At 41.4% G+C, this 26284-nt stretch overlaps 2 protein-coding genes across 2 annotated transcripts in view; one reads left to right on the forward strand and one right to left on the reverse strand.

Moving 5' to 3' along the window:
- Positions 1-10080, reverse strand: part of LOC131996875 (axoneme-associated protein mst101(2)-like) — a 35305-nt gene extending 25225 nt beyond the window's left edge. The window contains exon 1 of the mRNA XM_059367052.1: positions 9995-10080. Within this exon, the coding sequence (XP_059223035.1) occupies positions 9995-10080 (86 nt within the window). The remainder of the gene's footprint in view (positions 1-9994) is intronic.
- A 342-nt stretch (positions 10081-10422) lies between these two features.
- LOC106086015 (uncharacterized) lies at positions 10423-22601 on the forward strand. The gene is made up of 3 exons (XM_013250516.2): positions 10423-10862; positions 21905-22025; positions 22363-22601. The coding sequence occupies exons 1-3, from the start codon at positions 10775-10777 to the stop codon at positions 22475-22477; spliced, it is 324 nt and encodes a 107-aa protein (XP_013105970.1). The 5' UTR covers positions 10423-10774; the 3' UTR covers positions 22478-22601.
- Positions 22602-26284: the final 3683 nt, after the last annotated feature.

The following is a 26284-nucleotide window of genomic DNA, read 5'->3' on the forward strand; positions in this document are numbered from 1 at the left end:
TACATTTTTCTTTCGGCCCATTTTCCCTTTCGTCAGTTTTTACCTGCGTCCGACTAACCTTCCGTTTGTCCTACCTTCCGTTCGTCCTACTTTCCGTTCGTCCTACCTTCCGTTCGTCTTCCTTCCATTAGTATTTTCTTCAGTCTGTCTACCCTTCCGTCCATCTTTTGTTCCATTTTTCTTTCTTTCGGTACATTTTTCTTTCGGCCCATTTTTCCTTTCGTCAGTTTTTACTTGCGGCCGAACAATCTTCCGTTCGTCATATTTTCCGTTCATTCTACCTTCCGTTCATCCTATCTTCCGTTCGTCCTACTTTCCGTTCGTCCTACTTTCCGTTCATCTTCCTTCCATTAGTATTTTCTTTAGTCTTTCTACCCTTCCGTCCGTCTTTTATTCCATCCGTCTTTCCTTCTGCACACCTTTCTTCCAGCAAAGCCTTCCTTCCGTTCATCTTCCTTACACCCATTTTTCTTTCTGTGCATGTTTCCTTCCGTCAGTCTACCAACCTTCCTACCGTCCTACCCTCCGTTCGTTTTACCCTCCGTCCTTCCTTCTCTCCTTCCATTCACCCTTCCTTTCGTCCGTCTTTCCTTCCGTAAGTATAGTCTTCCTTCCATCCGGCTGTCCTTCCGTCCGTCTGTTCTTCCATCCATCCAAACGTCTTTACTCGCATGAGTCATTAGTTTCGCCTATCCTTGTTCCCTTTCTTCTATCTGAAATTTGGTCCGGCTTGCATTCTTTAAGATTTCTGCAGAATATTCGCTTCTACTCATTCATTTTCTGCTCATACTATGCATTCGCTTATCCTTCCGTCCGTCTTTCCTTCCGCCCATCTGTATTTTCTCTCTTTCTTTTCTTCCATCCATATATATTATGCTCTTTCTTTTCTTATATTCGTCTTTGCTTCCCACCATCTTTCTTTACGAACGTCTTTGTTTCCGTCAGTCCTTTCTTCAGTTCGTCTTTCGGTCCGTCCGTCTGTCCTTTCTTCTGCCTTTCCTTCCGACCGTCTTTCCTTCCGTCCTTCTTTTTTCCGCCCGTCTGTACTTCTTTCTTCCATCGGTCTGTTTTTCATTCTTCCGCCCGTCTGTCCTTCTGTTCGCTTTTTTCCCGTCCGTCTTTTCTACAGTGCGTCTTTCTTTCTGTCTGTATTTCCTTCCCTGCCTTCTTTTCTTCCAACCGTCATTGTTTCCTTTTTTCGTTTTTTGCCAGTCTGTCTTTCACTCAGTCTTTTGTTCCCTCCATCACTGTCTCCATTCGTCTGTTTTGTTCTGTCTTCACTTCAGTCTGTCGTACTATCCAACTGTCCATCTATTAACCCGTTAATTTTTTGTCCGTCCTTTCGTACTTTCATTCGTTCTCCTTCAGTCCGTCTGTCCATGCGTCACTCTTTCCATCTTTTTTATGTCCATCTTTCTTTACATCCGCTTTTCTTTATGTCCCCTTTTCTGTTTACCCGTCTTTCCTTTCTTCAGTTTTTATTTCCACCTGTCTTGTCCTTCGTCCGCTTATCCTTCCAACCTCCTCTCCTTTCATCAGTTTTTGCTTCTCTGCATTTTTCCTTCGTCCGTCTTTCCTTCCGTCTATCTTTCCCTCAGTCTGTCATTTTCTCCAACTTTCTTTCCGTCCGTCTTTTATTTTATCCTGTATTAACTGTCGCACCATCCAACTGACCATCTATTATTTCGTCCATTTTTTGTCCGACCTTCCGTTCGTTCTATCTCCATCCTCCATTCTTCCTTTTTTTCTTTGGGACTCGTTTATATTTGGTTCTGCCCAAAGTCATCCTTTCGTCCATCCTCAGTCCGACTCCTGAGCATCTCGATTAGTTTACACTTATTTTTTTTTTCCTTTCATCCGTCCATCCTCCCATACACCCATCCGTCTGTTGTTCCCTCCTCCCTATCGTTCTTTCATGCTGTCTGTACTTCCCCTTTTTAACAGTTCTACATCCATCCGTATTTTTGCACTTCGTTCTGGCTGGCTTTTCCCCTGTTTTCGTCACATCCTTTCACTGCTTTATCTTTCTTCTAACCTAGTGCCAATAAACGGACACTTAGAAGATCACTTCGATTATTGAATTCGTTATTCGTAGCCTTTAGAATCAACTGGAAGCGGATGTTATTTAACATCTCATTCCCCTTACCACCTTGCATTTCGTTGGCATGTTTAAAGGTTTGATTTAAGCCCATCCTTTTCAGGCATGATATGCACACCTTTTGTTCACCACCAACACAAAAACAAATCCAAGTCGCTTTGAGTTTCTTATTTTTGTAGGCTCTTCACTTTAATTTAAGACGTAAAACTTTGTATTGTGTCGTCGCCGTCGTCGTCGTCCATTGCTTATTGTTGGAATTCAATGGATAAAAATAGAATTGAACAAAAAAATTTTTGAAAAAAATCCGCGATGAAAGGTGTCGTGATACACTTGAACAATTGAAGATAATAAATTGGGATTTGCAATGCGAACGCAATGAACAGAAAGTGGGAAACAACTTGAACTGTTGAGAAGATTGCAAAGAAAAGAGAGACAAAAAACGCTACACGATGGAATTTAAAAGAAAATGGCAAAGAAATCAAGACGATGTCTACATAACAAGAGACAAGTGCTTGGAAAAAATATTTCATTTCACTATGGAGGATTGGGTTGGAGAGTGAGGATGGCAACGTTCAAATATTGAGCTATAGTGCAGAGAGAAAATAGAAGAAAGAATGATGGAGTGTTTGGCAGTTGGACAATTTGTTTGATGATTTTTATGGTGGCAACTCTTTCGGAGGCCATCGTAGCGCAGAGGTTAGCATATCCGACTATGATGCTTAATGCCTGGGTTCAAATTCTGCCAAGAATTTTCGAAAAAATTTCCAGCAGTGGTTTTCCTCTCTCCTAATGCTGGTGACATTTGTGAGCTACTATTGTGCAAAGAAGTCAACAGGGCGGGTAGAAGGGATGGACAGAGGAACGAACAGAGGACGAACAGAAGGGACGGATAGAGGAATGGACAGAGGTGCGGACGAAAGAACGAACTGAGGGATGGTCAGAAAGACGGACATAGGGATGAACAATGGAACGGACAGAGGGACGGACAGAAAGATGGACAGAGTTACGGGCGGAAGAACGGAAAGAGGAACGGACCGAGGGACAGACAGAGGTAAAGACGGAAAAAGGGCAGAGGAAAGACAGAGGAACGAACAGACGAACAAATTGAGGGACGGACAGAGTTACGAACAGAGGGACGTGCAGAGGAACGGACAGAGGGACGGACAGAGGGCCGGACAGAGGGATGGACAGAGGGAAGGACAGAGGGACGGACAGAAAGACGGACAGAGGAACGGACAGAGTTACGGGCGGAAGAATGGACAGAGGGACGGACAGAGGGAAGGACAGAGGGACGGACAGAGGGACGGACAGAGGGACGGACAGAGGGACGGGAAGAGGGACGGACAGAGGGAAGGACAGAAAGACGGACAGAGTTATTGGCGGAAAAACGGAAAAAGGAACGGACCGAGGGACAAACAGAGGTAAAGACGGAAAAAAGGCAGAGGAAAGACAGAGGGACGCACAGACGAACAAATTGAGGGACGGACAGAGTTACGAACAGAGCAACGAACAGAGGAACGGACAGAGGGACGGACAGAGGAACGGACAGAGGGCCGGACAGAGGGATGGACAGAGGGAAGGACAGAGGGACGGACAGAAAGACGGACAGAGTTACGGGCGGAAAAATGGACAGAGGGACGGACAGAGGGAAGGACAGAGGGACGGACAGAGGGACGGGCAGAGGGACGGACAGAGGGAAGGACAGAGGGACGGACAGAAAGACGGACAGAGTTATTGGCGGAAGAACGGACAGGGGGACAGACAGATATAAAGACGGAAAAAGGGCAGAGGAAAGACAGACGGACGCACAGACAAACAAATTGAGGAACGGATAGAGTTACGAACATACCAACGAACAGAGGGACGTGCAGAGGAACGGACAGAGGGACGGACAGAAAGACGGACCGAGGGAAGGACAGAGGGACGGACGGGCAGAGGGACGGGCAGAGGGACGGACAGAGGGACGGACAGAAAAACGGGCAGAGGAAAGACAGAGGGACGCACAGAGGGACGCACAGAGGGACGGACAAAGGGACGGACAGAGGGACAGACAGAGGGACGGACCGAGGGAAGGACAGAGGGACGGACAGAGGTAAAGACAGAAAAACGGGCAGAGGAAAGACAGAGGGACGCACAGAGGGACGGACAAAGGGACGGAAAGAGGGACAGACAGAGGGACGGACAGAGGGACGGACAGACGGACGGACAGATGGACGGACATAGGTACAGGCAGAGGTAAAGACAGAAAAACGGGCAGAGGAAAGACTGAGGGACGCACAGACGGACAAATTGAGGGACGGACAGAGTTACGAACAGAGCAACGAAAAAGGGACGTGCATAGGAACGGACAGAGGGACGGACAGAGGGACGGACAGAGGGACGGACAGAGGGACGGACCGAGGGAAGGACAGAGGGAGGGACAGAGGGACGGACAGAGGGACGGACAGAAAGACGGACAGAAAAACGGGCAGAGGAAAGACAGAGGGACGCACAGAGGGACGGACAAAGGGACATACAGAGGGGCAGACAGAGGGACGGACCGAGGGAAGGACAGAGGGACGGACAGAGGGACGGACAGAGGGACGGACAGAGGGACGGACAGAGGTAAAGACAGAAAAACGGGCAGAGGAAAGACAGAGGGACGGACAGAGGGACGGACAGGGGGACGGACAGAGGAACGGACAGAGGAACGGACAGAGGGACGGACATAGGTACAGACGGAAGAACGGACAGAGAAAAAAAAAGGTGGGCGTACAGTAGAACAAAGGGACGTATAGAGGTGTACCACTGTGGCACCCCGTTAGGACTCATCTATAAAAAGCAGGTCCCTTATCATTAAGCTTAAACTTGAATCGGACAGCACTCATTGATATGTGATAAGTTTGCTCCCTGTTGCTTAGTGGAATATTCAAATGGGCAAATTTCATGGGACACTTTCAGAGGCAGGTCTTTGGTTCGAATCTGGGCCAGAATATGAGAAAAAAGCTTTCAGAGATGGTTATCTCCTCACCAAAGCAGGTGGAATTTGTGACGCCTCCACCATAAGATGGGAGGTATACTAATATCGTCATTCTGTTTGTAACTACTCGAAATATTCGTCTGAGACCCCATAAAGTGTATATATTCTTGATCGTCGTGACATTTTATGTCGATCTAGCCATGTCCGTCCGTCCGTCCGTCTGTCTGTCGAAAGCACGCTAACTTCCGAAGGAGTATAGCTAGCCGCTTGAAATTTTGCACAAATACTTCTTATTAGTGTAGGTCGGTTGGTATTACAAATGGGCCATATCGGTCCATGTTTTGATATAGCTGTCATATAAACCGATCTTGGGTCTTGACTTCTTGAGCCTCTAGAGTGCGCAATTCTTATCCGATTGGGATGAAATTTAGCACGACGTGTTTCGATATTATATCCAACAACTGTGCCAAGTATGGTTCAAATCGGTTCATAACCTGATATAGCTGCCATATAAACCGATCTGGGGTCTTGACTTCTTGAGCCTCTAGAGTGCGCAATTCTTATCCGATTGGGATAAAATTTAGCACGACGTGTTTCCATATTAAAGCCAACAACTGTGCCAAGTATGGTTCAAATCGGTTCATAACCTGATATAGCTGCCATATAAACCGATCTTGGGTCTTGACTTCTTGAGCCTCTAGAGTGCGCAATTCTTATCCGATTAGGATGAAATTTTGCACAACGTGTTTTGTTATGATATCCAATAACTATGCCATATATAGCACGTCGTGTTTTGTTATGATATCCAACAACTGTGCCAAGTATAGTTCAAATCGGTCCATAACCTAATATAGCTGCCATATCAACCGATCTTGGGTCTTGACTTCTTGAGCCTCTAGAGTGCGCAATTCTTATCCGATTGGAATGAAATTTTGCACGACGTGTTTTGTTATGATATCCAACAAAGTTGCTTAGTATGGTTCAAATCGGTTCATAACCTGATATAGCTGCCATATAAACCGATCTTGGGTCTTGACTTCTTGAGCCTCTAGAGTGCGCAATTCTTATCCGAATGGAATGAAATTTTGCACGACGTATTTTGTTATGATATCCAACAACTTCACTAAGTATAGTACAAATCGGTTCATAACCTGATATAGCTGCCATATAAACCGATCTAGGATCTTGACTTCTGAGCCTCTAGAGATCGCAATTATTATCCGATTTGCCTGAAATTATGTACTACGAATCCTCTCATGACCATCAACATACGTCTTTTTTATGATCTGAATCGGTCTATAGCTCCCATATAAATCGATCTCTCTATTAAACTTCTTATTCGAATTGGCTGAAATTTTATACAGGGCTCCAACATACAACCTAATTGTGGTCTAAATCGTACCATATCTTGTTATCGTTCTAATAGCAAAGCAAGTCTTTTCTTATATCTTTTTTTTTTTTGCCTAAGAAGAGATGCCGGGAAAAGAACTCGACAAATGCTATCCATGGACAAATGCTATCCATGGTGTTGCTCGATTGCCACTTATTTGCCCCAAGGACAAACGCTATTGATTTTGAAAAAAATCGTTTCAGATTTAGATATAGCTCCCATATATATCTTTCATTCGATATGTAGACCGATTTTTAAAGTATTTTGCACGAGGTGTTTTATTTGACGTCCTAATATGTGTGCAAAATTTCATGAAAATCGGTCCATTTTTATATATAGCTCCCATATATACCTTTCATCCGATATGGCTTTTTATGGCTGTAGAAGCCACAATTTTCGTCCGATCTTCATAAAATTTGGCATGGGGTGTTTTATTTGACGTCTCCATATGTGTGCAAAATTTCATAAAAATCTGTTCAGATTTAGATAAAGCTTCCATATATATGTATCGCCCGATTTGCACTTACATGGCCGTAGTAGCTTCAATTTTCAACCGATCTGCACAAAATTTGGCACGGACTGTCTTGTTACTGCACTTAATATATGTGGAATATTTCATAAAAATCGGTTCAGATTTAGATATAGCTACCCTATATATCTTTCATCCAATTTGACCTATTATAGCTATAGACGCCATAATTTTGGTCCGATCTCCACCAAATTTGGCGAGGCGTCGTTTTTGTGAAGTCTCAATGCAAAATTTCATAAAAATCGGTTCAGATTTAGATATAGCTACCATATATATCTTTCATCCGATATGGTCTTTTAAGGCTGTAGAATCCACAACTTTCGTCCGATTTTATATGAGACGTTTAAATTGACGTTCCAGTACGTGGGCAAAATTTCATTAAAATCGGTTCTAATTTAGATATAGCTCCAGTGTGAATATTTCATCCGATATGGACTTTTAAGGCAGTAAAATCCACAATTTTGGGCACAAAGTACTACATGCACTAGGTGGTGTAGGGTATTATATAGTCGGCACCGACCGACTTTCGACTTTCCTTACTGGTTATCTTAGTCTTAGTCCCAAAAATTTGATCTACATCATAGCACCAAAGTTATTTGAAAACAAGTAAAAAGGCGTTAAGTTCGGCCGGGCCGAACTTTGGATACCCACCACCTCGGATATATATGTGAACCACCTTTCCCCAAAATCCGGTCGAAAATTCATAATCGGTTTTTATGGCAGCTATATGCAAATCTTGATCGATCTAGACCAAATTGCAGAAATATGTGGAGGGGCTTCACTTAACTCTTTGTCCCAAATTTCGGCAACATCGGACAATAAATGCGCTTTTTATGGCCCCAAAACCTAAAACCGAGAGATCGGTCTATATGGCAGCTATATCTAAATCTGAAACGATCTGAGCCATATAGACGGAAGAATGTCGAAGGGCCTAACACAACTCACTGTCGCGAATTTCAGCAATATCGGATAATAAATGTGGCTTTTATGGGCCTATATGGCAGCTATATCCAAATGTTGCCCGATCTGAGCCAAATTGACGAAGAATGTCGAAGGGCCTAACACAACTCACTGTCCCAAATTTCTGCCAAATCGGATAATAAATGTGGCTTTTATGGGCCTAAGACCCTGAATTGGAGAATCGGTCTATATGGCAGCTATATCTAAATCTGAAACGATCTGAGCCATATTGACGGAAGATGTTGAAGGGCCTAACACAACTCACTGTCCGGAATTTCAGCAATATCGGATAATAAATGTGGCTTTTATGGGCCTAAGACCCTGAATTGGAGAATCGGTTTATATGGCAGCTATATCTAAATCTGAAACGATCTGAGCCATATATACGGAAGATGTCGAAGGGCCTAAGACAACTCACTGTCCCGAATTTCAGCAATATCGGATAATAAATGTGGCTTTTATGGGCCTAAGGCCCTGAATTGGAGAATCGGTTTATATGGCAGCTATATCCAAATCTGGACCGATCTGAGCCAAATTGACGAAGAATGTCGAAGGGCCTAACACAAAGCACTGTCCCAAATTTTCGAAAATCGGATAATAAATGTGACTTTTATGGGCCTAAAACCCTAAATCGGAGGATCGGTCTATATGGCAGCTATATCTTAATCTGAAACGATCTGAGCCATATAGACGGAAGATGTCGAAGGGCCTAAGACAACTCACTGTCCCGAATTTCAGCAATATCGGATAATAAATGTGGCTTTTATGGGCCTAAGACCCTGAAATGGAGAATCGGTTTATATGGCAGCTATATCTAAATCTGAAACGATCTGAGCCATATATACGGAAGATGTCGAAGGGCCTAAGACAACTCACTGTCCCGAATTTCAGCAATATCGGATAATAAATGTGGCTTTTATGAGCCTAAGACCCTAAATCGGAGGATCGGTCTATAGGGCAGCTATATCTAAATGTTGACCGATCTGAGCCAAATTGACGAAGAATGTCGAAGGGCCTAACACAACTCACTGCCCCGAATTTCATCAAAATCGGATAATAAATGTGGCTTTTGTGGGCCTAAGACCCTAAACCGGAGGATCGGTCTATATGGCAGCTATATCCAAATCTAGACCGATCTCAGCCATATTGACGAAGGATGTCGAAAGGCCTAACACAACTCACTGTCCCGAATTTCAGTAATATCGGATAATAAATGTGGCTTTTATGGGCCTAAGACCCTAAATCGGAGGATCGGTCTATAGGGCAGCTATATCCAAATCTGAACCGATCTGGGCCAAATTGACGAAGGATGTCGAAAGGCCTAACACAACTCACTGTCCTGAATTTCAGCAAAATCGGATAATAAATGTGACTTTTATGGGCCTAAGACCCTAAATCGAAGGATCGGTCTATAGGGCAGCTATATCTAAATCTGAAACGATCTGAGCCATATAGACGGAAGATGTCGAAGGGCCTAACACAACTCACTGTCCCAAATTTCAGCAGAAGCGGATAATAAATGTGACTTTTATGGGCCTAAGACCCTTAATCGGAGGATCGGTCATTATGGCAGCTATATCCAAATCTAGACCGATCTGAGCCATATTGACAAAAGATGTTGAAGGGCCTAACACAAAGCACTGTCCCAAATTTCAGCAAAATCGGATAATAAGTGTGGCTTTTATTCCCCTAAGACCCTTAATCTGCGGATCGGTCTATATGGGGGCTATATCAAGATATAGTCCGATATAGCCTATCTTCGAACTTAACCTGCTTATGGACAAGAAAAGACTGTGCAAAGTTTCAGCTCAATATCTCCATTTTTGAAGACTGTAGCGTGATTTCAACAGACGGACGTACGTCCGTCTTAGATTTTTACGCTGATCAAGAATATATATACTTTATAGGGCCGGAAATGGATATTTCGATGTGTTGCAAACGGAATGAAAAAATGAATATACCCCCATCCGTCGGTGGTGGGTATAAAAATTTTAACTATTGGAAAAACTTTTTGATGATACATACAGCGGGATTTCCCCAGATATCTGCTAAACCTACCAAGCAATTGCCCCATTACGATCCTGGGTTATAATTTCCAATTGTAGCGAACTCCCAGTCCTATCATTAACCAAAACCAAAAACATCTTGAAAATCTTGGATTGGACCACAACAAAAGATACAATAATCACATTAAATCGAACAATTACTACCAATTGAAGACAATTTATGTCGCTGAAGAGAAGAGGCAATAGATGGGGGAAAAAACTGCGAACAACAAAAGCATGTAGGCTTTCAAGTAAAAGGGGATGAGAGGATTTCAGCACAATTCTTTGGCTTTGCTTTCCGTGGCACAAACTCGGAATATCATTATGGAGTAGAAGGAAAGTAAAAAACCATCATACTTCCCCATTCATCCAAAACAGCCCATCATTCCAGCTATTCAGACAACCATACACTTTTCCCAACCAACCATCCATCTATCCATCCACATCCACATCAGCATCAACATCAGCTTTATGCTGCTCATCATCCATTTGGATGATGATAGTAGCTCTACACTTTACATGGCCCCAGCGAATATTATCATCGTAGTTTAATTCAAGCATTGCTTCGCATAACGACATTTTTCGGGGGATTTCATAGCGAAATCAAAGAAAATCTCTTTTTCTTGTTGTGTGGAAAAAAAATTCACTTAGCGGGTGTTTGTGTGTGTGTGTGTCTGTTGGTTGTATCGTGAAAATTTTCATGCGGGAAATTGTACGTGCCGAATTGAAAGTGTATTGTGGCTTTTTGGTCTCATTCTGATATGAATTTCATAAATCATTTGCTCAAGAGAAAATGGAAAAATTCTTTAAGCCATATATGTGGAAATTTATCATAATTTGTATTATATTTGGATTATTTTTCATAAATTTAACGGAAGCGGGTATGTATGTTCTATAAATGGAGAGATAAAGAGTCAAAAGAAAAATCACTTCCCCTTTTGGGCCTATGAAGTAAAAGCAAATTTTAGATATTTTTTAAAGGAAAATATAATGAAAAGTTAAACTTTTTTATGCAAAAAAAAGTGCTTTAGTGACTACATTAGCAGTGAAATCATTCTTAACAAAATTAGTCAAAAGTATCAAAGGTGGCTACAGAGAGGTATAAAGCAGTTCACTTGTTCAAATATCTGCTAAATCGATTTAAAGCAAGTAAAACAGTTAAAAGTCATTGAGTTCGGCCGGGCCTTGAGTGCCCATCATCTCAGTTATATAAACAAATTTGGCCATAAACATTCCATTAAGGAACAGGGGCAAACATCTCCCTTATCAAAGAGTGCTATGCGATTCAAATTTAAACTCAATGATAAGATGCTACCTTTTTAGTAGCCGAGTCCGAACGGCGTGCCACAGTGCGACACCTCTTTATGGAGAAGATTTTACATGGCTGGCATACTGTACTGAGGTACTGTACTCACAAATGTCGTCAGGATTAAGAGGGGACAACCACAGCTGAAAATTTTCTTCTGATCATCTCGACATGATTGGAATCCAGGCATTCAGCGTCATAGGCAGACATTATAACCTTTGCGCTACGGTGGCCTCTCTTCAGTTATGTATATTAAGCATATTTCGTCAAAATCTGGTCAAATTGTACCATCTATTCACCTGTAGCAGGAATATCGAAATCTGTTCCGGTCTAAGCCAAATACAGCACGGACGGCGAGGCTTTAACTCAGCTCACTATTCCAAATCGGATAGTTAAGAAGCCATCTCTGCGGGAAAGACCGTAAATAGGGATCTAATTCAATCCGCCGTACTACATATCAGCAATAAATTCTCAATATATGGATCAAAGACCATAACTTGGTAGATCGGCATATATGGCAACTATATTCAAATATGGTTCAAACTAAACCATACTCCCCAAGGAACTAACACAGCTCACAGTGCTAAATTTTAGCGAAATCAGGTTATAAATGCGGTTCATATGGGCCTTGGACCTTCAATCGAGAGTTAAGTCTATATGGGGCCTATACCTATTAGATACTGTCCGATCTGGACCATATACGATATGGTTGTCGGAGGTCCCAAGGCAATTTCCTGTTCCAAATTCTATTGAAATCGAAAAAAAAATGCGGCTTCTATTGGCCTTAGATATTAAATCGGGATATCGGTCGGTGTGGGGGCTATATTCAGATACTGTCCGATCTGGACCATATACGATATAGTTGCCCAAGAAAAATCATTGTGCCAAATTTCAGAGAAATAAGGTAATCAATGCGGTTTATATGGGCGGCTTATGTGGGGGCTACATCAATATATTGTCCGATCTGACGCATATTCAAAACCAATGTCGACAGTTTTCGAATTTGACCGAAAACGGGTAATAAATGCTGCCTCCAGGTTAGACATGGACGGACATGGCTAGGTCGTCTTAGAATATTAAGACGATCAAGAACAAGCAAACTTTGTAGGGTCGGAAAGGGATATTTGGATATGTTACAACCGGAATGACTAAATGAGTATATCCCCATTGTTTGATGGCGGGTATAGAAACAAAAGAGTAGAAGGAAAAAGCCTTTCCCGCACGCTCACTCCTCGAGCATCCGACCTCGCTTATCTGAGTGTCTACTCGGTGAGTGCCAACCAGTGATTTTGCTCGCCTACCAAAGATCGCATGCATTCCCCGCCGAAACCTTTCCGCTTGATCCATATACCTGGGGAGACTTCCTAGGGACAGGTATGCAATATCAGCGAAAACGAAGGAAATGTCCCTCAGATGGCAAGACTGTGCCTCTGTACACCCGGACATGAGCAAAGCTAATGCTAGAGCGTTTCCTCCTCATCAGGGCTGCTTTCGCAGTAATCATAATGGAGGATTCCCATGTGCGGGGCCATATGGCCTAAGGCACAGTGACCGGTTAGACTCTAGTTGTTGTTGTTGTAGAAGTGTGTTGTACACTGAAGTGACAGCCATTGCCGATGAAGGACTCCATCGGTTGAATCCGGCTGCCATGGGATTGGGGCATCCATCCACTAAATCAGACAGGTTCTCAAAGAAATGAGAACCTAAAGTGGAACTCCTTCTGACTGTTAGTGCGGGACACACACACAGACGGTGTTCTACAGTCTCTTTTTCTTCGATGTCCTCACAGCTTCTGCAAAAGTATTTGCTGGCAAACTTCAGTCTGTCAGCATGTTTTCCGATTAGACAGTGACCTGTCATGACGGACACAATGACTGAGACAGCAAAGCAGTAGACCTCTTCAAATCTAGATTAGGCCACATAGTTTTGGAATGCTCACAGCCCCCTCTTTGGGACCATCTATCATTTGTTGTCCTTCTGACCTGATTCTGAACTCCATCTAAATCGATTTTGGTGAAATTTTGCACATATGAGTTAGAATCATAAGAAAACAAAAATTGAAACTTTTGCCCATGAACATACCCCTAAGGGACAAGGGAAAACTTCTCACATATTAATGAGTGCATTTCGATTCAAGTTTAGTCCGAACGGCGTGACGCAGTGCGACACCTCTTTGGAGAGAAGTTTTACATGGCATAGAACCTCACAACTGATAAGTGACAATTCTTTCTGATGGTCTCGCCAGAATTCGAACCCAGGCGTTCAGCGTCATAGGCGGGCATGCTAACCTCTGCGCTACGGTGGCCTCATCATAAAAATAATTTTTGAAATAACAAGAATAGAATCGAGGGCACGCTCACGCTCTCTCTTATGTGCAAACCCGGACTGGTATTCCACGGACATCTGAGTGGCTACAGAGATCTTCTTCATCTACCCATATACGATCGCATGTTTAGTATTTCATCGTTGAAACCTAATCGGAATGGTTTCGACAATTAAAGTACTTTCTTGAGACAAATCTGCAATGTACCTGGAACCCGCCGAAAAACATCCTGGAAAGCCCTGTGCAGATCTGCAGATCCGAACATAAGCAAAGCTAGTGCTAGACCGTCTCCTACCCATCAAGTTAGGATTCACAGTAATCATAATATGGGATTCCCATTGTAGTAATAGCAACTCAGCGACATCTTATGAAAAGCCTGCCTTCTTCTGTCGACCATAGGCCAAAGAGTCCTACCAGTTCGGTATCCATACACATACCCCCGCCTCCGCACTGGCCAACACTTCTGCTTTGTTCAGCAGTTCGACAAGTGGCACGTCCGGCGAATCATTCACTCCCAGCGGAAAACCACTCCTGGCATATTCTGGTTTTCGGAAATACCTTCGTGATCGGAAATTCAAATTAGTGCCGTATCGTGAGCCTGTAGTTTTTTAGGGACTCCAAACACTTCACCCCCGGCCGACACGGGATAGCTATGAGCACCAAACAGGCTGGAACTTTGAGCTCCGAGTTGTGTGGTGTCCATCGTTATCACGGGAACCTTAGCTGAAAGCTACCTGGCGCGTCTACTGGTTGCGTATGGAGGAAAGCTCCGTTTTTATGCGGAGCAGCTGCAAATGCGGCCGCGGGCAGTAAGCGATTTTCGAATGGAGAATCTCAGTGAGGAGTCAGGTGGCAGTGGCTCTTAATTAAATACTGAGTGCCAATGATGCTCTAGATGACAAGGCGAGTTATTAGCGCCTTAAAATAACCAATGGCCCACATCAGTGGCTGAAAGAGAGCGTCGAATCTTGTGATAAGCGGCTCGCGACAACGAGGGATACATGTGCGATCCCACAAAACCCATGCTGTTGGGGCGCTGGGACAGTAACCCGCCCCCGGAATACTATGAGAACTACTATGAGAAACAAAGGAATAGTAACAAGTAAAAAGGAATTAAATTCGGTCGGGCCGAGCTTTGGATACCCACCAACTCGGGTGTTTATGAAAAACCCCCTTTCGTTACATTCCGGTGAATATTGGATAACTTATGCACCAAAATTCGAGTTATGCGGAGTGGTCTAATAAATATAAATCACTGTTCAATTTTGAAGAACAAAATATTGGTTTTTTTAGCAGCTATATCCAAATATAAACCGATCTGAACCATAAAAGACACGAATGTCGACAAGCCTAACATAAGTCACTGCGTCAAATTGCAAAGGAATCGGATAATAAATGCGCTTTTTATAGGCCCAGGACTTTAAATCGAGAGTTCATTCTATATGTGGCAAGCCTAAAGGCTTAAAAAATTTACTGTTTCAAATTTCAGCGAAATCGGTTGAAAAATAAAGCTTTGATGGGCTTCAGACCCTTTATCGGCAGATCGGTCTATATGACAGTTATATCTAAATAAAGTCCGATCTGAACCATATTTGGGTCGGATGTTGGGTGGCCTAAAACTACTTATTGTTCAAAATTTCACCGAAATCGGATAAAAAATAAAGCATTTTTGGGCATTAGACCCTTTATCGGGAGATCGCTCTACATGACACCCATATCTAAACATAGTCCGATCTGAACCATATTTGGGTCGGATGTTGGGTGGCCTAAAATTACTCACTTTTTCAAATTTCAGCAAAATCGGATAAAAAATAAAGCGTTTATGGGCATTAGGCCCTTTATCAGGAGATCGGCCTATATGGCAGCTATATCTAGATACAATCCGATCTGAACCATATTTATGTCAGATGTCAGGAGGCTTAAAAGAGGCCACTGTTTCAAATTTCAGCGAAATCGGGTAATAAACAAAGCATTTATGGGCTTCAGACACTTTATCGGGAGATCGGTCTATATGGCGACTATATCTAAATATAATCCGATCTGAACCATATTCAGATCTGATATCGGGAGTCCTAAAACTACTCACTTTTTCAAATTTCAGCGAAATCGGATTAAAAATACAGCATTTACGGGCATTAGACCCTTTATCGGGAGATCGGCCTATATGGCAGCTATATCTAGATACAATCCGATCTGAACCATATTTATGTCAGATGTCAGGAGGCTTAAAAGAGGCGACTGTTTCAAATTTCAGCGAAATCGGGTAATAAACAAAGCATTTATGGTCTTTAGACCCTTTATCGGGAGATCGGTCTATATGGCAGCTATATATAAATATAGTCCGATCTGAACCATATTCACGTCAGATATTGGGAGTCCTTAAACTACTCACTTTTTCAAATTTCAGCAAAATCGGTTAAAAAATAAAGCATTTACGGACATTAGACCCTTTATCGAAAAATCGGTCTATATAGCAGCTATATGCAAATATGGTCCGATTTGACCCGTTCAAGAACTTAACCAGCCTGCATCAAAAAGACGTATCTGTGCCAAATTTCAGCTCAATGTCTCAATTTTTAAAGGCTGTAGAGTGATATCAACAGACGGACGGACAGACGGGTAGACAGACAGACGGATAGACGGACAGACGGATAGACAGACAGACACATGGACATCGTTAAATCGTCTTAGAATTTTACGACGGTCGGAACTATGTATACTTGGAGGGTCGGAAATTGATATTTCGATGTGTTGCAAACGGAATGACTAAATGAATATACCCCCTATCCTACGGTAGTGGGTATAAAAACAGACCCCCCTATCGTTGACAACTCACACAAACGAAAAAAGGACCATGATTTGCGGAACTGCACCTGGAATATCCGCACTCTTTATAGAGAAGGTGCAGTATAGACGCTGTCGGATGTATTAGAGAAGTACAAGGCAGAACTGCGATGGACTGGGAATGGCGTCAGAACAACATCAAACGGTGACGAACTATGCCAGAACACGAGGCATGAGTTTGGCTGTGGATTTGTAGTTAGTCGGAGACTGAAACACCAAGCCTCAAGCTTTACGCCGGTGGATGAGAGGCTAGCCACAATCCACATAAAAGCCAAATTCTTCAACAATTGCCTTATTTGTGCCCATGCCCCGACGAGTAGACCAAGGATAGCTTCTAGAGATAGAAAATGACAGCTGCCCCGCCCATGATATTAAAATCGTTCTGGGAGATTTGAATGCGAAGATTGGGAAGGAAGCAGTAACTGCAGCCTTTAAAAGAATCGAAAGAGAGTCAGTGGCAGTAAATGGAGATAAGATGAAATGGATGGTTTCAACTCCCAAAAAGCCTTGCACAACCGAGCTGATAAAGAAAATGGAGAAAGTTGGGAACCACAACTTTGTGACAGTCAGTAACTTGATCTACTTCGGAACAGCCGCAACCGAAACGAATGACACCAGTTTTGAGATTAAGCGAAGAACGATACTGGTAAACAGATGCTACTTTAGACTAAGAAAGCAGTTTAGAAACAAGGCCACCTCTCGACAGACGAAGATTACACTATACAAGACACTGATACTACCCGTGCTGTTATATGGTCCTGAAACATGGGTACTTGTGAAAGCAGATGGGGCAGTGCTTGGAGTATTTGAGAGAAAGATTCTTCGTAAAATATATGGACCAGTTTGTGTTAATGGAGAATATAGGCGTCGTATGAACCATGAGCTACACGTTTCCAATACAACGGCTGTGTTAGCTATGTCAAGTTGTTAGAATGGATGAAGAAGCTCCAGCAAAGAAGTCTTTGGAAGGCTTTCTGATTCGATTTAGCTGCCTGTCTGTCTGTCCGTCTGTCTATCTTAATTTTTGTACAAAGTACAGGTCACAATTTTTATCCCATCGTCTTCAAATTTGGTAAAGCATGTTCTTCGGCCTAAGGACGAAGCCCAGATTGGAAAAATCGGTCAGATATGGATTAATATATATATTCGTCCGATGTGTTAACCGATTCTGTTGAAATTTGGTTGGAAGGATTTTTCTCTCGAAATTACAAGTCAATTTCACAGAAATCATATATGTCGATTTAAAGCTTTGGGTTCATAAATGTCGCAGTTATCAACCGATTTTGCCACAATTTGGGACAGTGTTAGGCCCGTCGACATTCTTCTTAAATTTTGCTCAGATCAGCCCAGATTTGGATATAAAGCTGCCATATAGACCGATCTCACGATTTAAGGTTTTGGACCCAATTTGACCCAAATTCTTTTTTCGTCCACAAGCAGGTTAGGTTCGAAGATGGGCTATATCGGACTATATCTTGATATAGCCCCCATATAGACCGATCCGTCGATGTAGGGTCTTAGTCTCATAAAAGCCACCTTCATTATTCGATTTTGCTGAAATTTGGAACAGTGAGTTGTGTTACGCCAGTAGACATCATCCTTCTGTTTGGCCCAGATCGGTCCAGACTTGGATATAGCTGCCATATATAGCGATCTCTCGATTTAAGGTTTTGGACCCACAGAACTCGCATTTATAGTCCGATGTCGCCGAAATTTTGGACAGTGAGTTCAACATTCTTTTAAAAATTTGGCTCTGATCGGTCGAAATTTTGATATAGCTGCCATATAGACCGATATTTCGCCGAAATTGTGGAAAGTAAGTTGCGTTAGGCTCTTCGGAAACTTTCTGCAATCTGGCCCAGATCGGTCCAGATTTGGATAAAGCTGCCATATAGACCGATCTCTCGATTTAAGGTTTTGGACCCAATTTGACCCAATTTTTTTTTTGTCCATTAGCAGGTTAAGTTCGAAGATGGGCTATATTGAACTATATCTTGATATAGCCCCCATATAGACCGATCCGCCGATTTAGGGTCCAAGTCTCATAAAAGACACATTTATAATTCGATTTTGCTGAAATTTGGGACAGTGAATTGTGTTGGGCCAGTCGACATCATTCTTCAATTTGGCCCAGATCAGTTCAGATTTGGATATAACTGCCATATATAGCGATCTCTTGATTTAAGGTTTTGGGACCATAATAGGCGCATTTATAGTCCAATTTTGCCAAAATTGGAGACAGTGAGTTGTGTTTCGACACCCTTCTTCAATTTGGCCCAGATCGGTCCAGATTTGGATGTAGCTGCCATATAGACCGATTTCTCGATTTAAGATTTTGGGCCCATAAAAGGCGCATTTAATGTCCGATGTCAGCGAAAATTTTGGAAAGTGAGTAAATTTGGACCCCTCGACATCTTCCGGCAATTTGGTCCCGATCGGTTCAGATGTGGATACAGCTGCTATATAGAACGATCTCTCGATTTAAGATCTTGGGCCCTTAAAAGGCGCTTTTATTGTCCAATTTCTCCGAAATGTCGGGCAGTGAGTTGTATAAGGTCCTTCGATATCCTTCTTCAATTTTTCCCAGATTGGTCCAGTTTTGGATAAAGCTGCCATATAGACTGATATCTCGATTTAAGATCTTGAGCCCTTAAAAGGCGCATTTATTTTCCGATTTCGCTGATATTTCGGACAGTGAGTTGTGTGAAGCCCTTCGACATCCCTCTTTAATTTGGCCCAGATCGGTCCAGTTTTGGATATAGCTGACATATAGACTGATTTCTCGATTTAAGATTTTGGGCCCATAAAAGGCGCTTTTATTGTCCGATGTCAGCGAAATTTGGGAAAGTGAGTTAAGTTGAACCACTCGACATCTTGCGGCAATTTGGTTCCGATCGGTTCAGATTTGGATATAGCTGCCATATAGACCGATGTCTTGATTGAAGGTTTTGGGCCCATAAAAGGCTCTTTTAATGTCCGATGTCAGCGAAATTTGGGAAAGTGAGTTTAGTTGAATCCCTCGACATCTTGCGGCAATTTGGTCCCGATCAGTCCAGATTAGGATATAGCTGCCATATAGACCGATCTCTCGATTTAAGGTTTTGGGACCATAAAAGGCACATTTATTGTCCGATGTCGGCGAAATTTGGGACAGTAAGTTGAGTAAGGCCCTTTGACATCTCTCTTCAATTTTGCTCAGATCGGTTCAAATTTGGACATAGCTGCCATATAGACCGATATATCGATTTAAGATCTTGGGACCATAAAAGGCGCATTTATTGTCCGATGTCAGCGAAATTTGGGACAGTGGGTTAGGTTGGACCCCTCGACATCTTGCGGCAATTTGGTCCCAATCGGTCCAGATTTGGATATAACTGCCATATAGACCGATCTCTCGATTTAGTGTTTTGGGACCATAAAAGGCACATTTATTGTCCCATATCGCCGAAATTTGGGACAGTGAGTTAGGTTGAACCCCTCAACATCTTGCGGCAATTTTGCCCAGATCGGTTCAGATTTAGATATAGCTGCCATATATACCGATATCTCGATTTACATTCTTGGCCCCATAAAAGGCACATTTTTAATCCGATTTAGCTGAAATTTGACACAGTGCCTTATGTTAGGCCCTTCGACATCCCTCTTTAATTTTGCCCAGATCGGTTCAGATTTAGATATAGCTCCCATATAGACCCATCTCTCGATTTAAGATCTTGGGCCCTTAGAAGGCACATTTTTAATCCGATTTAGCTGAAATTTGACACAGTGCCTAATGTTAGGCCCTTCGACATCCCTCTTCAATTTGGCCCAGATCGGTCCAGTTTTGGATATAGCTGCCATATAGACCGATATCTCGATTTACGTTCTTGGCCCCACAAAAGGCCGATTTCGCTGAAATTTGACACATTGACTTTTGTTAGGCTTTTCGGCAACCGTATTTTATATGGTTCAGATATGGCTACCAATATTTTGTTCTTCAAAATTGAACAATGACTTGTCCTAATCGGACCATATGTCGATATAGCTGCTATGGGGGCACAAATTATGCATTTTTCACCGGATTATGACAAAAGGGGGTTTACAAATATACCCAATGTGGTGAGTATCCAAAGTTCGGCCCGGCCGAACTTAACGCCTCTTTATTTGTTTTTGGTTGCCTTGTGTTCTATGTTTTCTTGAGCACAGTGCTGCGTATACGTAATAAAATATAATTACTGTTAATTATACGCAACATGACACCAAAGAGGTTTAAACTAATATTGACCAATGCTTTGCTACGGCATTTTTTGTTTCATGGCAATTTTATCGATAGGGTGATTTGAATTCCTTTAAAATCAAACCTCGAAATAGAGTTACTGGGTTTTTTCTTCACCAGATTATATTCGATGGATATCTCTTACCATCATAGTTAACACCGGCGAACTTGTGCTGTCATGAAAAAAGAGAACTTTTGACTCACCAATTTTCTTTTGTGCTCTGGACATAATTATTTTTAAATTTCATATTTTCGGTGCACAAAAATTTCATTATTAATTTAATTTCCATATGCTGCACATTGACTTTTTTTTAAACCATATAAGCCTTTGTATCAAGGAGATTTTTTTATACATGTCATATTTTTATAGAACTCTGGGGGGGGGGGGAAAAAATTAATCGAATCTGGTTACTTTGTAGTCTCATAACCTCTCACATAAATATTCGAGGGCCACTTCAGTGGTGAAAGTTATAATGATTTTTATATTCCCATATTCAAAACGTTAGCTGAATGATACTTCCACAGGGATTTTAATAGATATGCTGAACGTTTTTTATAATGTCCAGGTACTCCAATTAAATAGAGCTATACTTTTTTTTGGTTTTTATATTCTTTTTTTATTCTTTGGCTGAATGAAAATTCCATATAATTTTTTTTTCTTCTTTTTTTTCTTTCTCACAAAAACATATGAACCATAACATGGACCAATTGGACCAAACCCTGAACATCTACTGCAACTACGTGATGATATTAATAACAACGAATTGTGTGATGCTTCACTTCGTTGTGTTGACTTGGGGGGGTGTGATGCTGCTGATGGTATTTCAAATAATATCGATGTTGCCTTGTTGCTGCTAAAAACTGCATACAACTCGGTGATGTTTTAATAAAAACTGGCATCACATATTACCATAAACACACACGCGAAACACAACTACACTGACATATGGTTGACCATATGTATACGCTGTCATCAATGTTTGTTTGGCTAACTGTGCTCTACGGTAAACAAAATCACCCATCAACTCTCAACCTTGGCCCTGGTGCATCCCCTTTGATTACCTTGGCACGGCAATGCAATACCCTAACATCCACGCTGCTGCTGTTGATGCTCTTTTTGTCCTGCCCCATCACACTTGACTCCTGGCATGGCCAATTACAACAATCACACCAAATCTCCATTGCTCCATTGCAGGATGGACGGCACAATGTTGGAAAAAACATAATTCCGGTTCAATTCAAACGCCTGAGGGCGAATTTAAACGCCCTTTTGGCATTTTGTGCACATATCAATGTTTTCTGTGGTTTCATCCAGTGTGAGTTGAGTAGAAGAAAAGCAACGCAACATTTATGGCCACTAACCCCAGCTTGTTTGGCACTCGAAATTTTAGTTTTCTAGCTGTTTTGGTTTATTTTAAATTTCTCTCCAGTTTTTGTTTGATTTGTTTGAACGTTTTCAACACAAGTCCTTTGTTGTGCATGACATTCATTTCATTGCTCGTTTTTGTATGGTTTTTCTCAAATTTATTGACCATATTTTAATTATGTTGTAGAGTTCACCCAGGGTTATTGGCTTTATTTAAAGTGTTTTAACAGTTTTTTTCCATGCTTGTTCGGTGTTTTAATGAAATTTTCTTTTTTTTTCTCTTCCAGTTTCCCCTATTGTGAATTTATCTTTGATTTGAGATTGTCGCGCCATTTTACTGTTTTGCCCGACTGCTATGAGGTGCATTGCAATGAGACTTTCAGTTTCTTCAACAGCGGCTGAGCAGGGATGACTCGATAAAAATTGTTAAATAAAATTCTAAAATTATGTAAAAAAAAAAAATGTTTTTAGGCTAAGTATTTGTATTGCAAAATTTGTTATAAATAAAATGAGAAATTAAATATAAACAAGTAAAAAGGATACGAACTTTGGATACCCACCACCTCGGTGGGTCACAATCCGATGAAACTAAGCTAACTTAAGAAGCGAAATTCGGCACGAACATTGAGTGGTCTAATAAAGTCCCTGTTGAATTTGTTGAAGAATTTATTCTTCAACAAATTCAACATTTATTCTTCAACAAATTTTGACAGCTATATCCAAATATAAACCGATCTGAGCCATATCGGATGTCGAAATGCATAACATAAGTCACTGCGTCAAGTTTCAGCGAAATCTGATAATAAATGCGCTTTTTATAGGGCCCAGACCTCAAATCGAGAGATCGCACTATATGGCACCTATAACCAAATCTGACCGATCTTGACCAAATTAAACAAGCATTTGATAATCGCAAAATGCAAATTTTGCCCATGAACATTTCGCTAAGGAACAGGGGCAAACTTCTCACATATCAATGAGTGCAGTCCGATTCAAGTTTTAAGCTCAATGATAAGGGACCACCTTTTTATAGCCGAGTCCGTACGGCATGCCGCAGTACGACACCTCTTGGGAGAGAAGTTTTACATGGCATTGCACCTCATAAATGTCGCCAGCATTAGGAGGGGAAAAACACCGCTGAAAATTTTTTTCTGATGGTCTCGCCAGGATACGAACCCAGGATATACAGCGTCATAGGCGGACATTCTAACCTCTGCGCTACGGTGGCCTCCACTACTTTATCCGTAGTTATATCTCAATAGGGGCTGGTCTTGATCAAATAATATTCAGGTCCCGAAAACTCATATGCTAGTAACATTTTCCGACAATAAATCAGCTTTTTATGGGATTAAGATCATAAATTGGAAGATCGCTCTCTATGACAGCTATATCTAAATATAGTCCGATAGAATCCATATTTAAGCCAGATGTCGGGAGGCTTAAAATAACCAACTGTTTAAAATTTCAGCGAAATCGGTTAATAAATAAAGCTTTTATGGGCTCCAGACCCTTTATCGAGAGATCGGTCCATATGGCAGCTATATCTAAATATGGTCCGATGGAATCCATATTTAGGCAAAATAAACCATTGTTTCAAATTTCAGCGAAATCGGATAATAAATAAAGCTTTTGTGGGCTCCAGACCTTTTATCGAGAGATCGGTCTATATGGCAGCTATACCTATATATAATCCGATCTGAACCATATTCGGGTCAGATGCCGGGAGATCTTAAACTACTCACTGTTTGTAGTTTCAGACCCTTTATCGGCAGATCGGTCTTTATGCCAGCTATATCTAAATATAGTGCGATCTGAATCGTATTAAAACCGCATATTTGGAGGCTCCAAACAACTCACTGTTTCAAATTTCAGTGAAATCGGTTAAAAAATAAAGCTTTTATGGGCTTCTGACCCTTTATCGGGAGATCGGTCTATATGGCAGCTATATCTAAAAATGGTCCGATCTAAACCATATTTGAGTCCTATGTTGGGAGACCAAGAACTACTCACTGCTTCAAATTTCAGCGAAATCGGTTGAAAAATAAAGCTTTTATGGGTTTCAGACCCTTTATCGGGAGATCGGTCTATATGGCGACTATATCTAAATATAGTCTGATCTGATCCATATTTGGGTCCGATGTTGGGAGGCCTAAGCCCACTCACGGTTTCGAATTTCAGTTGAAAAATAAAATCCAAGTTGAAAAATAAAGCTTTTATGGGTTTCACACCCTTTATCGGGAGATCGGTCTATATGGCGACTGTATCTAAATATAGTGCGATCTGAACCATATTTAGGTCAGATATTAAAATTTCAGCGAAATCGGATAAAAAATAAATCATTTATGGGCATTAGACCCTATATCCCCAGATCGGTCTATATAGCAGCTATATCGGATCTATGGTCGGATTTGGCCCGTTCAAGAACTTAACTAGCGTTTATCAAAAAGACGTATCTGTCTTTTCGAAGTTTCAGCTCAATATCTCAATTTTTGAGGGCTGTAGAGTGATTGCAACAGACAGACGGACAGACACACAGACATCGTTATATTGTCTTAGAATTTTACGACGATCCGAAATATATATCCTTGTAGGGTCGGAAATTGATATTTCGATGTGTTGCAAACGGAATGACTAAATGAATATACCCCCTATCCTATCCTACAAAATATTGGGTTGCCCAAAAAGTAATTGCGGTTTTTTTAAAAGAAAATAAATGTATTTTTAATAAAACTTAGAATGAACTTTAATCAAATATACTTTTTTTACACTTTTTTTCTAAAGCATGCTAAAAGTAACAGCTGATAACTGACAGAAGAAAGAATGCAATTACAGAGTCACAAGCTGTGAAAAAATTTGTCAACGCCGACTATATGAAAAATCCGTAATTACTTTTTGGGCAATCATATAATAATTCGACAATCACTTATGAAGTATAATAAAAATCAATCAGCGATCAAACGTTGAAACGGCTGGTCGCGCTAAGTTCGGCCGGGCTGAATTTTATATACCCTCCACCATGGATCGCATTTGTCAAGTTCTTTGAATGACTTTTTCAAATAGAAAAAGCACTAGTCATAGAAAAACATCACCTCCAAAATTTCAGGAAAATCCAGTTATAATTGCGCCCTCCAGAGACTCAGAAAGTCAATCTTGGAAATCGGTTTATATGGCAGCAATATCTGGTTATATACCGATTTAGACCATACTTGGAACAATAGTTGGAAGTCATACCAAATCGACACATGCAAGATTTCAACTGTATTGGATAAGAATTGCGCCCTCTGGAAGCCCAGGAAGTCTAATCGGGAGATCGGTTTACATGGCGGCTATATCGGGATATGGACTGATTTAGACCATACTTGACACAGTTGCTGGAAATCAAAATAAAACATTTCATGTCATATTTCGGCCAAATCGGATAGGAATTGCGCCCCTAAGGAGCTCAAGAAGTCAAGACCCAACATCGGTTTTTATGGCAGCTATATCAGGTTATCAACCGATTTCAGCCATACTTAGTACAGTTCTTGGACATAATAACGAAATACGTCATGCAAAATTTCAGCCAAATCTGATAGGAATTACGCCCTCTAGAGGCTCAAGAAGTTTAATCAGAAGATCGGTTTATATGGGGACTATATCAGTTTTAGGACTGGCACATTTGTTGGAAGTCATACCAGAACACTTCAAGCTAAATTTCAGCCAAATCGGATAAGAACTATTTTCAGCCACATCGGATAAGAAATGCGCCCTCTAGAAGCTCAAGAAATCACGATCCAAGATCAAAACATGGATCGATATGGCCAGACGGACGGACATATCTAGTCGACTTAAAATGTCATGACGATCACGAATATATAAACTTGATGGGGTCTTAGATGCATATTTCGAGGTGTTACAAACGAAATGAGGAAATTAGTATACCCCCATACTGGAGGGTATAAAAATTTGATTTAATCGAAAAACACTTAATTTATATTTCTGAAAACAAGAATTCAAATTGAAAAAATTTTAAGGAAAAAAAAAGTAAAAACCCATTGTCTTCGGTCGTGTCGAACTTCTGATACCCACCACCATGGACATATTTATAATCAAAATTTATAATAACACTACTATACCCATATTAATATGTCAAAATATAGTCCTATCTTAATCATGTTTGGTTCTGGTGCCGAGAAGCTCAATACAAATAACACTTCGAAATTTCAACGA

Source organism: Stomoxys calcitrans, chromosome 4 (genome assembly GCF_963082655.1).
Source record: "Stomoxys calcitrans chromosome 4, idStoCalc2.1, whole genome shotgun sequence".
In the NCBI taxonomy this organism is placed as follows: Eukaryota; Metazoa; Arthropoda; class Insecta; order Diptera; family Muscidae; genus Stomoxys; species Stomoxys calcitrans.

Coding starts and splice junctions, on each gene's coding strand:
- LOC106086015 (XM_013250516.2), top strand. CDS start 10,775: ATGGAAAAATTCTTTAAGCCATATATGTGGAAATTTATCATAATTTGT. Junction 10,863..21,904: donor CATAAATTTAACGGAAGCGG/GTATGTATGTTC, acceptor GCTCCATTGCAG/GATGGACGGCACAATGTTGG. Junction 22,026..22,362: donor TTTCTGTGGTTTCATCCAGT/GTGAGTTGAGTA, acceptor TTTCTCTTCCAG/TTTCCCCTATTGTGAATTTA.